The sequence below is a fragment of the Dendrobates tinctorius genome, unplaced genomic scaffold (genome assembly GCF_039654945.1).
Source record: "Dendrobates tinctorius isolate UK_male_01 unplaced genomic scaffold, ASM3965494v1 ptg000022l, whole genome shotgun sequence".
NCBI classification, from domain to species: Eukaryota; Metazoa; Chordata; class Amphibia; order Anura; family Dendrobatidae; genus Dendrobates; species Dendrobates tinctorius.
Genome location: NW_027361690.1, coordinates 115,669,945 through 115,683,450, shown reverse-complemented (window position 1 = coordinate 115,683,450; position 13,506 = coordinate 115,669,945). Strand labels below are relative to the sequence as shown.

General features: G+C 43.0%; 1 protein-coding gene across 1 annotated transcript; it reads right to left on the bottom strand.

The window, feature by feature from the left end:
- Positions 1–1,968: 1,968 nt before the first annotated feature.
- On the bottom strand, positions 1,969–12,295 carry LOC141084442 (uncharacterized). Its single transcript, XM_073569165.1, has 3 exons — positions 11,725–12,295; positions 10,247–11,231; positions 1,969–2,051 (listed from the first exon to the last, which is right to left on the bottom strand). Exons 2-3 carry the CDS (start codon positions 11,217–11,219, stop codon positions 1,969–1,971), a joined length of 1,056 nt encoding a protein of 351 aa, XP_073425266.1. The 5' UTR covers positions 11,220–11,231; positions 11,725–12,295.
- Between the last annotated feature and the right edge of the window lie 1,211 nt (positions 12,296–13,506).

The following is a 13,506-nucleotide window of genomic DNA, read 5'->3' as shown; positions in this document are numbered from 1 at the left end:
CGTGGCCGCCACTGCCCCACTCCATCCTGTGGCTGCGGCCTGTACACGACCACCCGCGGTCGCCACCGTCCCAATCCACACTGTGGCTGCGGCCCAGATGCTGCACCCCGCGGCCGCCACTACCCCACTCCAGACAGCAGCTGTGGCCTATACATCCCGGCCAGCGGCTGCCACCACCTCGTCTCCACGAGGGACCCCATCACTGAGGAACTCACCTCGGGCCTGTTGTGCCCCTTCTACACCTGGGCATAGGAACGCTCGAAGTCTACGACAGCTCCTCATCAGCAGAGCCCAGTGGCTGAGACGCCGAACGGACATCGCCAGGACAACAACTCTGCAGGACGTCAGAGAAGGATAAGTGACACTCCGTGTGTAGTTAATAATAAGTCCAGGACTCGTAGTAGGCCATATCGGGGCCACCTAATTACCGGCACTGGCCAGATAGTTTAAATCGGGTTATTCATGTGTATTATTGTTTAACTCCCCACGTGGAAAACTGTTGTCAGTTTACCAGTTACCCCTATAACTCATATATAAAAGTTGTGTTTAAGCTTGCTCCGGCTCCGACTCGTCACTGCATCCTGCGTACCTGTGAATCTCACATTTGGCGTAGTCGGCAGGATGCAGTCTCTGAGCGCTAGCAGGGATGCTGCGGACCCCGGTCCAGTTTATCATTAGGGGCTATGCTGAGCAACCTGCCTAGGTTCACCGGCAGTAATACCAGGCTGTGGAGCTTGACGGAGCGGATGCGAGGGCTGTTTAGAATGCATCCGATGACCCCTGACCTGACCGTCCCCTAACGGCGTTGGACGGGGATGCCCAGGACTCCGTGATGTTAGGGCCCCTGGGACAACGGAACACATTTGTCAGGGTATTACAGATCTTAGAGGAGACCCATCAGGACCCGACTGATGTGGGAGAATTGAGAACCCAGATGTTCAGCTGTATGCAGGGGATAGGGGAGACGGTCACACAATGCATGAACGTCCTACAGGAGCTATACATGGCCATTGAAAGGAAGGATGGGGTAGGTGTAGGGCCCATTGATATAACCCTACGCGACCTCTTAGTGACTGGACTGCAGGACCCCCTAACCAAGCAAGCCTTGCGGGAGCTGGTAAGGGTGAACCCGCATATGACCTTCTCCGAAATAGGGAGTGAGGCATGCACACAAGAACGAGAACAGGGGGTGACAGCCCCCGTGGGGAAGGTCCGGAGCACTGAAGTTTCCATGAACGTCATGGGTGAGCCCAAATGGGTGGAAGAAATGCGACAGGAGCTGAAGAACATTAAGGGCGAATTGGCCGAGGTGAAGAGAAGGGCAGAAACTACGGGTCCCCGAGGCGGCCGGTCCACACGGCCTCTGGCTTGTTTCGATTGTGTATCACAAAGATTATGTCACTGTCAGGTGACCCAATAACCAAGAGTGTCACTCATTTCATAAAATACATGTTTTATTAAACATTAATTGACAAAGAACCATAAAACCATTGCCTCAAACCAACACTTATAGGAAGGAGAAACAGCAAAAGGATACAAATTCAATTATATAATGAGTCAAAATTTAAAGAAAATGACTACAGTATCCTGGCATATTACCTAAGCAGTGTGCAAAGTGGAGTTAGGCATAGAGTAGGATGCTGCTTCCCCGCACCCCTTCTTTTTAACGCTCGTTTCACCCGTGCTTCTTCCTGGGGTTGTGTCTAGTTCTCCCACGTCACCCTTCTTATACTCATCGCAGTCCAATGAACACAGGGAAAACTGGGAGGGCATTGTTTTTGAATCATGAAAGTAACGTCCAATGAAATCATTGAAAGGAGGAGCTATATGAATCAAGACCGCCCACTTGCAGTCAAAGTATTCTAAGAGGAGTATTTGCCTGATATAACGCCTCCCATCAGTCAAATCATCATACAGAGCTACCATTTACCCTCAGCGCACATTGAAACAAACACACAGCGCTGACCATCAAACCTGCACATGGCTGAGCAGAGCGCAGACAGTCTCCCCTGCAGGAAGGAGACACGCCGCACTTCTTACCCACCAAATGCCTGAAAAACAGACAGCCGTGCGAGTGAGACAAACCAGGCCGGTTTATTGTACCAGAGTTCACTATTTTAATTCCCACTAAAACTACAAATAGCGTGCAAGTGAATAGAATTATTATTGACTTAATTTGATACACTTAATATTATCACTGACCTAAACAGCCAGTGCCTAGATTTATTTAATATTAATATATAAATGTGTGACGCACTAAATACAATAAAGTGCGAAGTGACATAAAAAAGTGCAGTGAAAATTAATTATTATTTTTAAAAAAATTTTAATTACAAATTTTTATATTTTTATAAAAACCTATCCATTAAATATAATGCATATAGGTGCAAAAAAGTGAAGTGAACCCAGTCTTTATATTTATGTTTTTATATATTTTTAACTTTAAAAAATAGTGAATATATATTGATTATAGTGACTGTATATCATATGCCACTACTGAGGTGACTAAAAATAAATCTAAGGCTGGTTTCACACTTGCATTTTTTTGCGCTGGATTTTAGCGCTAAAAAACGCATGCTTTTTTTCCCCCTATATTTTGCATGGGATGCGCTTATGTGCGCATACACATGCGTTTGTATGCGTTTTTCCGCGCATGCGGTTTTTTGCGGTATGCGCTCGGGCGCACAAAATGCATCCTGTTGCATTTTTGGGCGTCCGACTTGCCTCAAAAAAACGCATGCGCGCGCAATGCGTTTTTTTTACAGCAAGACACCCATTATAAGTCTATGGGTGCGCATATGTGCACATTGGCATGCTTATGTATGCTTTTTTTGCGCATGTGTTTTTTTTTACCATTAGTTAGACAATGGAATTTAGGGGTTTGGGTTAGAGTTAGGGTTAGTTAAGGGGGTTTAGGGTTAGGGTTAGCTAGGGTTTAGGGTTAGGGTTAGGGTTTGGGTTAGGGTTAGGTTAAGGGTTAGTAGGGTTTGGTTAAGGGTTAGGGTTAGGGTTAGTATGGTTTGGTTAAGGGTTAGGGTTAGGGTCAGGGTTAGGGTTAGGGTCAGGGTTAGGGTCAGGGTTAGGGTTAGGGTTAGGGTCAGGGTTAGGGTTAGGGTCAGGGTTAGGGTTAGGGTTAGGGTTAGGGTCAGGGTTAGGGTCAGGGTTAGGGTTAGGGTTAGTAAAGTCATGGTTTGGGTTAGTGTGAGGGGCCACCTAATGTTGGAAAAAAACGCAAACGCAGTAAAAACGCACTAAAAACGCATACAAACGCATAAAAACGCTGCGTTTTTTTCATGCATGCTCAAAAAAATGCTTGAAAAAAAGCAGCATTTGTATGCATCTGTATGCGTTTTTTCAATGCGTTTTTTTGCGGGAAAAACGCGCTGCAAAAAAAGCAAGTGTGAAAGTAGCCTAAGAAAGAGAAAAAAAAAAAAAAAAAAATACACCGCTCCGATACACTAACATAAGCTTTGGTACTGTATATTGTGTTGACACCACCAAAAGTGGAGATATTAATGAAATAATACATTCCTACCAGCCCTACCCTATCTGATCCCCCACATAATAATAATCATCTCCTCTTATTTCTCAATAACACAATCTTGATGGACGAAAAAATGTCACATATACTTCCAAGTTCTGTTGAATTTTATAATAGTTGACACCCAATATTCATTTTTCAGACTTGATTCTTCCATTTTTCTTTTATCCACCCTGAGAACTTGGAGAAAGGGTTCACATTCATTAAAATGCATATCAGACTGCAGATAATGGGTGATCCATCTAGGTGAGACAAAATGACAATTACTCATGTGCTAAAACCATACATGTAAACATATCCTAATCCCACCCTGATAAAACTAGATAAAATCAAAATAAAAATAAAAAACTGATGCACCAATATGAAAGAGAAGAAAAGTCTACTAGCTGAACCATTAACAGAAATGCCCCAAAGCTGAGATTCTCATTCAGGCCCTGAGGAGTGAGGGTACCTAATCTAAAAATCCATCGACTTTCTATCTGGGCCAACTGTTTACCCAGATCCCCACCCCTCGGTCCCACAGATACCATATCTATACCTTTAATCTGTGAACTGCGAGAATCACAGTTATGACATTTCTTATAGTGTCTTGGAATAGTTTTAAGACTAGTTATATCCTCCATAGTTTTTGCCTTCTCTATATCTAAAATGTGTTCGCGGACACGAATCCTCAATTCTTGGGTAGTTAATCCTATATATATTTTCCCGCAGGCAGAGGTGGCATGGTAGATAACCCCTTTAGATGTGCAAGTGATGAATTTTCTAATCACATAGATTCTTGATCCATCAAAATTTTTGAAATCTTTTGCTTTTACACAATTTGCACATGCCTTACACCGCCCGCATGGGAAAAAAACGGGCATCTGGGAATCCATAACTGGCTGTTGTTTTTTTGGTTCATAGTGACTATGCACCAAAATATCCCTTAGGTTTCTAGATCTTCTTGCTACAATAGAGGGAGCTGCTGGCAAAATATTCTTAAGTATAGGATCCGTGTGTAATATTGGCCAATGCTTGGTTACAATATTAGGGAATTCTCGCCACTTATTATGGTATGTCGTTATGAGACGCACTTGGGCATCTCTGTTAATTTGCTCTTTCTGTTTGTTTTTATACAGGAGCTCATTCCTTGTTATGGTCTTGGCCCGATTATATCCTCTATAGATAGTCCTTTTGCCATATCCTCTTTCTTGAAATCTTTTCACTAGATCTTTAGATTGTCTTTCAAAATCATTTTCTTGAAAGCATATTCGCTTTACTCTGAGGAATTGACTGATGGGAATTCCTCTTATCGTTGATGGCAAATGGGCCGACTGGGCGTGCAATACTGAGTTTGTAGCCGTAGCTTTACGGAACACATCAGTAGAAATACTCCCATCGGGCCGGATGTCAATCTGCAAATCCAGGAAATCCACCCTGGTGCCATAATTGAAAGAGAGTTTTATATTAGAATTATTTTGATTCAAATTAGCCATAAATTTTTCTAAATCCACAATACTGCCCTCCCATATAAACAAAATGTTGTCAATATATCTCATCCATTCCTGGATGAGATGATTCTGGGGAATGGGGTTACATTGAAAAATATGTCTCTTTCCGATGCCCTCAAAAAAAGGTTGGCGTATGAGGGGGCACAGCAGGCCCCCATTGCGGTCCCCTGAAGTTGCAGATAGACATCCCGCCCAAACAAGAAGACATTATGTGTCAATATGAAATTTAATAACTCCAACAGGAGACCTATCATTGATTTATCCAAATTGCTAGCTTCCAAATACATTGACGCTGCTTTTATCCCATCCACATGCTTGTTTGTTTTAATGTTTTATTTATTGAAATCTGCAAGTTACATCCGAAAGAAAGCAATCAACAGGGTAGCTTACAAAATTATTATATAACCTACAAATTCCACTTTTCGGGAGATAAACAGATAGTTTGAAATATCAATTCATGGCAAAAACTATTGATATATAGAGGTTTAAGGACACCAACAGCCTTAAAGGAACTTCCAGCAGCAGGATTATCTGGGTTCAAATCTGGGTTCTTCCCATCCACACGCCCCTGCTACATCACATATGCCATGATTTCAAACAAAGATGAAGAAGAACAAAAAAGAAGAAAAGAGAAGAGAAAAAAAAACAGTATAGGGAGTAAAGGGACAGGAGGTCAAGTAATTAGAGGAAGAAGTTGGGATATAGGGGTGGAATATAAGGGAGATAAGGGGAGGGGGGGGGGAACACTAGGCAACAAGGATTTCGTCCACTCTGATAAAGCCAAGCAAGGAGGCCACCATAGCCTTATCAACTTCTACTAATGGATCTGAATCGGGTCCATGGGTGCCATACTCTTTCAAAAGCTGAAAGTGAGCCATTCACCAAGGCAGCCAGTTTGGCTACTTGATATAGCATATCTACCTTCTCTTGCAATTGGGATATAGATGGAATGGTAGTTGACTTCCAGTTCATAGGTATCAAAAGTTTCGCTGCTGAAAGAATGTGTTGAGTCAACAGAGCAGTATTTTTATGTCCAGTCGGTGACAGAAAATTTAAAAGCACTATCTCCGGTGTCAATGTAAGCTTTTTGCCCACAATTTCCCCGATATAATCCTCTACTAGTCGCCAGAACTGCAGCAGGGGTGGACAGGACCACCACATATGTAAGTATGTTCCCTCCGAATCACAGCATCTCCAGCATCTAGCAGAAGACCCCGTCCGCCAATAAGTGTTCTGCTGTGGTGTAATATACCATCTGGCGACTATTTTAAAGGAATTCTCTTGTGCTCTAACACATTGTGATGGGCCATGAGATGAATTATAAATGTGTGATATTTGATTTGGGGTAAACTTGAATCCCAAATCCTTTTCCCAATGTGTTATATAAGCTCTTTTGAGACAACAGTCAGTTATATTTAAAATCTGGTAAATAGACGACATTATCTTTTTGGGTTTATCCTTTGTTGCACAGAGAGTCTCAAATGCAGTCAGTGGGCGGGTAACGTCTGCTCCTAAAAGATACCGTGCCAAGGAGTCTCTTATAGAGCCGAATTGTATAAAGGTCAAGTTGGAAAGCCCTGGTTGCTTCTTCAGTTCCTGAAAGGAGGGGAGTGCCCCGTCCGCCAAGAGGTCATCAACCGCTACATTTGCCAGGGAACCGGGTTTGATTACATCATTGTCTCGGGAATAAGATGCATGTGGCATTATATCTGCCAACTTGAGTAAGGGGGACAAAGGGGGAACTAGAGTTTTCACCAATCCCTTCCATAATTTTAAGGTAGCTTTGGTGTGTATATTAGGTAGATTTTTGTTTATGTTTTTACAAGGATATGCCAAAAGGATGGATCTCAGGGGATAAGGTGCTAGGGCTTCCTCCACCTCAATCCACTGCTTATTGTTAGGAGACCGCAACAGGTCTACCACTCTGGTAAGCATTGTCGCTTGGTAGTACCTCATTATGTCTGGTGCACCCATCCCACCCCTCGATTTGTTTAATGTTAATGTCCTGTATGCTAATCGGGGCTTTTGCTTTTTCCAAACATATCTGCGGAATAATGTATTAATTTTAAAAAGATACGATTTGGGGATGGTGATAGGGAGCATTTGGAAAATATATATGAACTTGGGTAAGATTAGGCTCTTCAGTAAATTTTTCCTTCCCATCCACGACACATACGAGTCCCTCCATGATTTCATGATGGTTTCTACTGAGGCAATTAGGGGGGGAATATTCTGTTGAAAAAGGTCTCTATCCGATCTTCCTATCTTTACACCTAAATATTTGATATATTGTTTTGGCCAGGTGAATGGGTATGTACTTTTTAGTTTAGCTAAGGTATTCGGGGATATATGTATGTCTAGCGCTTCCGACTTAGACATATTTACTTTAAAATTGGAAATTTTGCTATATTGATCTATAAGAGCCATCAATGTTGGGAGTCCCAGCAAAGGATTAGTCATCAAGACTAAGAGATCGTCCGCAAATGCCGCTATTTTATAGTGTGTCTTATTGATGCGAATACCCTCTATTCCCTCATGTACTTGTATGGCCTTTAAGAGAGGTTCCATTGCTAGCACAAATAACAACGGGGATAGGGGACAGCCCTGTCTTGTTCCGTTCTTTATAGTAAATGCATCTGTTGTAAAATCGTTAATCCTAATATGTGCTGTGGGCTTATCGTACATTGCCATTACGGCTGCTATAAACGCTTCGGGTATCTCAAACTTGATCAGCACTTCCCGTAGGTATACCCAGTCCACCCTGTCAAAGGCCTTCTCTGCATCTGTTCCAAGAAGCATCAATGGTAGTTTACGATTTTTTGCGTATTGAAGAAGGTGCAATACTTTATGGACATTATCCCTTCCCTCCCTTCCACCCACAAACCCGGTCTGATTTAAGGAAATCAAATTTGGCAATGACTTGGCCATTCTTTTTGCCATCAGCCCTGCTAGGATTTTTAGGTCCACATTAAGGAGAGAGATTGGCCTATAGCTACTACATTGTTCAGGATCCTTCCCCTCTTTGTGTATTAGGGATATTCTGGCTGTAAGCATTTGGTTTGGCAATGGGTGGCCTTGTAAAACTGCGTTGCAAACGTTCAATAAATGTGGGAGTAGGAGGCCAGAGAAGGATTTATAGTAAAGTGCTGAGAATCCATCTGGACCGGGCGCTTTCCCCTTCGGGCACTTTGACAGGGCGGACTGCAACTCCCCCAGTGAAAAAGGTCTAGTAAGATATTGTTTTTGGGAATCAGACAAGACAGGCAGATCTAAAGTGCTTAGGAAGGACCTAGTGTCCATGCTTCTTTTAAGTGCGGAATCGGCGTTATCTTCCGGACGGAGATTATATAATTTCTTATAGTAGTCAAGGAATGCCCGCTCCATGTGCTCAGGAGCTTGCGAGCTGAACCCTTGTTCATTCTTAATTGAGTTAATCAGCGTACGTGACTGCCGCTTCCTTAGTTGCGATAACATTAATTTGGATGCTTTGTCTCCATGGACGTACATTCTGTTTTTCCATGTTGCATATAGCTTAGCAGATCTCGAGTTTAATATGTCTTTAAGTTGCTGTCTTTTTTGTTGCAGCTTCTCTAAGCTATGTTGATCTATTTTATGTTTATGTGTAAGCTCCAGCTGTGATATACTATCATAAAGATCCTGGATTTCTTTTTGTTGCAGTTTATTTAGAAAGGAAGTGATAGATATCAACTCCCCTCTGACAACTGACTTATGTGCTTCCCATAGTATCTGTGAGGAAATTTCTGGTGAAGCATTTTGCTCAAAATATTGGGAGAGCACTTTGTTTATACGTGTCTGTACCTCGGTACTTCCAAGTACTGACTCATTGAGCCGCCATATTCTATGTCGGGGAAAGGCTTTAGATAATGAGAATTTTAACAAAACCGAAGAGTGATCGGAATAAATATTCGGAATTATTTTCGCCTGTTGTATATTGGCAAGCATTTTACTGGATATAAAAATATAGTCTAAACGGTGGTAAGATTTATGAGGGTGGGAGTAGAAGGTGTAGTCTCGGTCAGAGGGGTTTAGATATCTCCATGTGTCAATCAATTGTAGAGATCCCAGTTGTGACTTTATTCTGTAAAGATCTTTAGGTGAGAGCGAACTTTTCTGTTTAGTCGTGTCTAGCAAAGGCTCTAATGCAACATTCAAGTCCCCACCCACTATCAATGCACCCTCTCTAAAGCCATCAATTTTTTTCAGTGTTGAGAGTACCCATCTCAATAGTTTTTTATTTGGTGCGTATAAACTGCACAATGTTACCAGGGCACCGTTTAGTAGACCTTTGACAAAGATGTAACGACCCTGAGGGTCCGCCATAGTTTCTCTTAGCTGGAAGGGCACTCCCCTTGCCACTGCTATTGACACTCCTCTGGAACCGGACTGGGTGGTTGTCGCATGAAACCATTTATCATAAATCGAGCTTTCAAAGGAGGGCAATTTATCCGGTTTGAAGTGCGTTTCCTGAATAAGCAATACTGCTGCCTGCTGTTTTTTGAATAGTTGTAATGTGTGGCGTCTAGTGTTTGGAGAGTTCAGCCCATGTGCGTTAAAAGAGATGAATGTGTGTACCTTATCCGAATCCATCATGTTTCTGTACACAGCAGCATCCTTGCAGCTCACGACGGGGACGAATCCTTGTGCCTATAGGTGTGGGGAGGGGGTCTAGGACAAGTAGACCAGACGAAAGAAAGAAAAGGGTAGAGAAAACAGAAAGGTAAAGAGGGGGAGAACACGATATTAACATTATCCATGTTATTAAGTTGCACAATATCATTGACCAATATGCCAACGTACCATAGTTACCTACTGACATTGTTTCATAGAATGCCAGCTTGAGGAAAATTCCAATCAACCTATAAACTAAATATGAAATATGAAATGCTCCATTCTAGGAGAATGCCCAGTTTGGGCTGTAACTAAATCTAGGTTGAAACCTTACAACGAATTATTGGATAGATGTGGCAGCAGTGCTTACCCATATTTGGAAAAGCACGCCAACCCCATCAGATTTGCTTCAACCACATTCAATACCCCAACTGGGGTAGACACCAAGAAAAACTTAACTGCAAAATCTGGGTCTAACCCAAAGATCAAGTATTGTCTCTGGAGTCCTTAGGAAGCGAGGTCTTTGTCAGCTTCCTTTTCAGCCTTTGTGATTTTGGCGTCAGGGCTATCTGCCACGCCGGGTCACCTGGCAGCGGATGCAATAGGGTCGCCGAATGGAAGGACTCCAGATCCGGGTAGGCCTCCAGCTCAATCCCCAAGGACTCACATGCCTCTTTGATGTCTTGTGATGTTCTTGCTGAGATACCTTTGTCTCCATTTGTGATATGTACTCCAAACGGGAACAACCATCTAAAACGGACGCCTTTTTTTATCAATGCTTCAGTGAACGGTTTCAAGATCCTCCGCTTCCTGAGAGTGCTGGCCGATAAATCCTGGAAAAGTTTAATTTGTGAGCCTTCATACGAGATCTCCTGCGCCTCCCGCGCTCTGCGAAGAACTAAGTCTTTTGCTCGATAATCGAGGAAGCGACAGATCACATCTCGTGGAGTTTCCCCTTGAGAAGGCCTCGGACGCAATGCTCTGTGTACTCTCACCAGTTCGATTTCCTGCGGATCTGATTCATTAAGTAGTTCTTTGAATATCTCTTGTGTTGCTTTCCATAACGCCTCAAAGGCCACCGTTTCAGAAAGGCCTTTAACTCTTATGTTGTTACGACGTTCTCTGTTCTCATGATCTTCTAGCACCGTGTGAATTGTATGTAGTTGGATTTCATGGACTTTTAAAGAGTCTAGTACAGCGTTCGAACTTTGCGTCATGGCAACTTGCGAATTTTCCAATGTCTCAAGTCTGTGGCCTTGAAGTTTTAGGTCGTGTTTTATCTCTGCAAGTTCTTGTCCTATTGGCTCAAGAGCTTTAGACAATATGCGTTTGATGAACGAACGAGTGACTAAGGCCTCTCTCGCTGTGCTGCCCGTGTCAGAGTCACTCTCCGGTTCAGAATCTGAATCTCCTAATGAGGTCAAATCACGAAGCTTGGATGGTTTAAGAGAATCTGACGGAACCGTTTGTTTTGTAAGAAAGTCATCCATGTCTGTTTGCGTAGTGGACTTTGTAGGTTTGGGCATGCTCTTTTGCGTTTTTACGCTGGATCTCCCCATTTTTGCAGTTATCTAAAGCAGAGAAGAATAGAGCAGTTTGAAGATTAGAATTCCTCTCGCTGGCTATGAATTTAGCTAATGTTCCATTTTATGCCCAATCTTATAAGTGATAAACAATGGAAAGAGATGTCGTTCTGGCTCTGGTCACTAGATGGCAGTCTATAACCACTTTCTGCTGGTTTTCCAGAGAATCCTCTCTTATATTCGTACAGCTAGGTATAACATGGGTTAATTAGAAAGCAAATAAGGGGGGGATGAAAGATGTAGGGACAGCACTGGTGGGGGGGGAGCGCTTAATACAGATCTAAGGCTCCTTATATTACTCCCTTCTCTCCTCGCACCCCTCGGGTCAGACAGTCTCAGGCCCCCACTTGATTAATTGATTATCTCCTTTATTGCTACGGAGTTAGGGAGAATGACCATGCTCTCCTGGTCCTCTGTCCCCTGAATCAGACCCCTCTGCTTAAGACACTCCGTCACCTTGCTTCTGTTATTTCAATGTTACCTCAGCTCCAGGAGACGCTTGAATTCCTCAGATCTCTCTCACTGACTGCAGAGAGGGGAGGAGGCTGAAGCGTGCCGCTGCACGTCTATTCTAGGTCCCGGGCCGCGTGTCTTCTGCAAGCCCGACGGGACTATTTTCAATGCTGCGGCGTGATACACACTCTCTGTAGCCGTCCCCCAGCTATGAGAATAGTAGCGATTTTATGTGTCCTGGTCAGGGGGTTTCGCAATGGTACCTTATTTGCAGGGGAGGGTTAGCTCCGGGGTCTCTCTTATCTGACAGCCTTGGGTCAGGGGTGAAGTCCTCTACCCGAGGCGATGGTGCTGTTAGCAGTATATCCTTCCGCCACTCCGGCAATCTCCCGCCTGCAGGGCCACAGTTATATGAATCCCTTCTTTATCCCGAACGTGACTTGCCACCCAGGGTCTATGCGATCCAGTGGGGTCCTGGTTTGGGTTGTAATGCGGGGATGGTATAAAAAGAAGGCTCTGGTGATATTAGAGCCCCTTTTGGTGCATTTGTCCGGGAGCTCAGGTTTCCTGCTTCTTGCTCCACCAACGTTCAGGCTCCGCCCCCCCATCCACATGCTTAATCGACGTATATAACGCCTCTACATCTGCCGTGACAAAAATACTATCTGGGTTTAAATTTAAATTGTCCAGTTTTCGTAACACTGCCGTAGTGTCTTTTACGAAAGACGGGAGTTCACTTACCAGAGGTTTCAGGTAGTAATCCAAAACTTGTGTTATAATTTCACACAGTCCCCCATTGCCAGACACAATGGGCCTCCCTGGGGGATCTGTAGGGTCTTTATGGATTTTTGGGATCAAATATAGCATCGGCATACGCGGGTGCAGGTTCTTTATTGTAGCCCACATTTTCCTAGGGATAATTCCCTCCATAAATGCTTTTTCCAATATATTGCACAACTCCTCCTGAAAAGATTTAATAGGATTAATTACCATTTTTTTATAACAATTTTTATCATTGAGGAGTTTCAACGCCTGTTTTTCATACATCGTGTGGGGCCAAATTACAAGATTCCCACTTTTGTCGGCAGGTTTGAAAACTACATCCTGCCAATTTTTCATTTCTTCCAATGCTGCTCTATCCAATTGATTAAAGTTGGTATGTCCATACCCCCTTTGATTAAGTAATTCAATGTCTTGTGACACCATCTTGGTGAATACCTCTACCGCTGGACAAAGGCTCAATGCTGGAAATTTTTTAGATTTTCCTAATAGATGTGACGGGAAATTACTTACCTCAATGGATTCGTTCTCCATAGCCAGAGATTCAAGGGCCGCTAATGCCTCTTTTTCTTCAATAGTATCAAAAGTATCTTTCCCTTGGCTTTTATTGTGCCATCTGTTTAAAATCAACTTTCTCGAGAACAAATGTAAATCCTTTATGGATGAAAACGCATCTGGAGAATATGAAGGGGAAAAGGTAAGTCCTTTTTCTAGAATTTTAGTTTGGTTATCAGTCAGAATGTGAGAAGACAAATTTATCACCTTAAATTGATCATTTCTTTTGTTCGTTTTTTTCTTAAAGAAATCAGCTGCTTTCTGATTATTGCCATATCTTGTTCGTCCATTCCAAGATGCATTATTCTCGATATTGGACTGAGATGTACTAGTGTCAGAAGCAGATGACATGGAACTATATGAAGTTTTTCTGAAGCTCTTATCCTTCTCTCCAGTTTTAGGATTCTGCCATTTGTAAACCTTCTGATTTTCATAATCCATGCGGTCTCTTTGATATTTCTTAGCTTTAGTTTGA

Bases quoted from the DNA above. Each gene is read 5' to 3' on its own strand.
- LOC141084442 (XM_073569165.1), bottom strand. From the start codon at position 11,219: ATGGGGAGATCCAGCGTAAAAACGCAAAAGAGCATGCCCAAACCTACA. The intron at 2,052-10,246 runs GTGACCCGGCGT...TCTGTTTTTCAG, and splicing joins CCTATTGCATCCGCTGCCAG to GCATTTGGTGGGTAAGAAGT.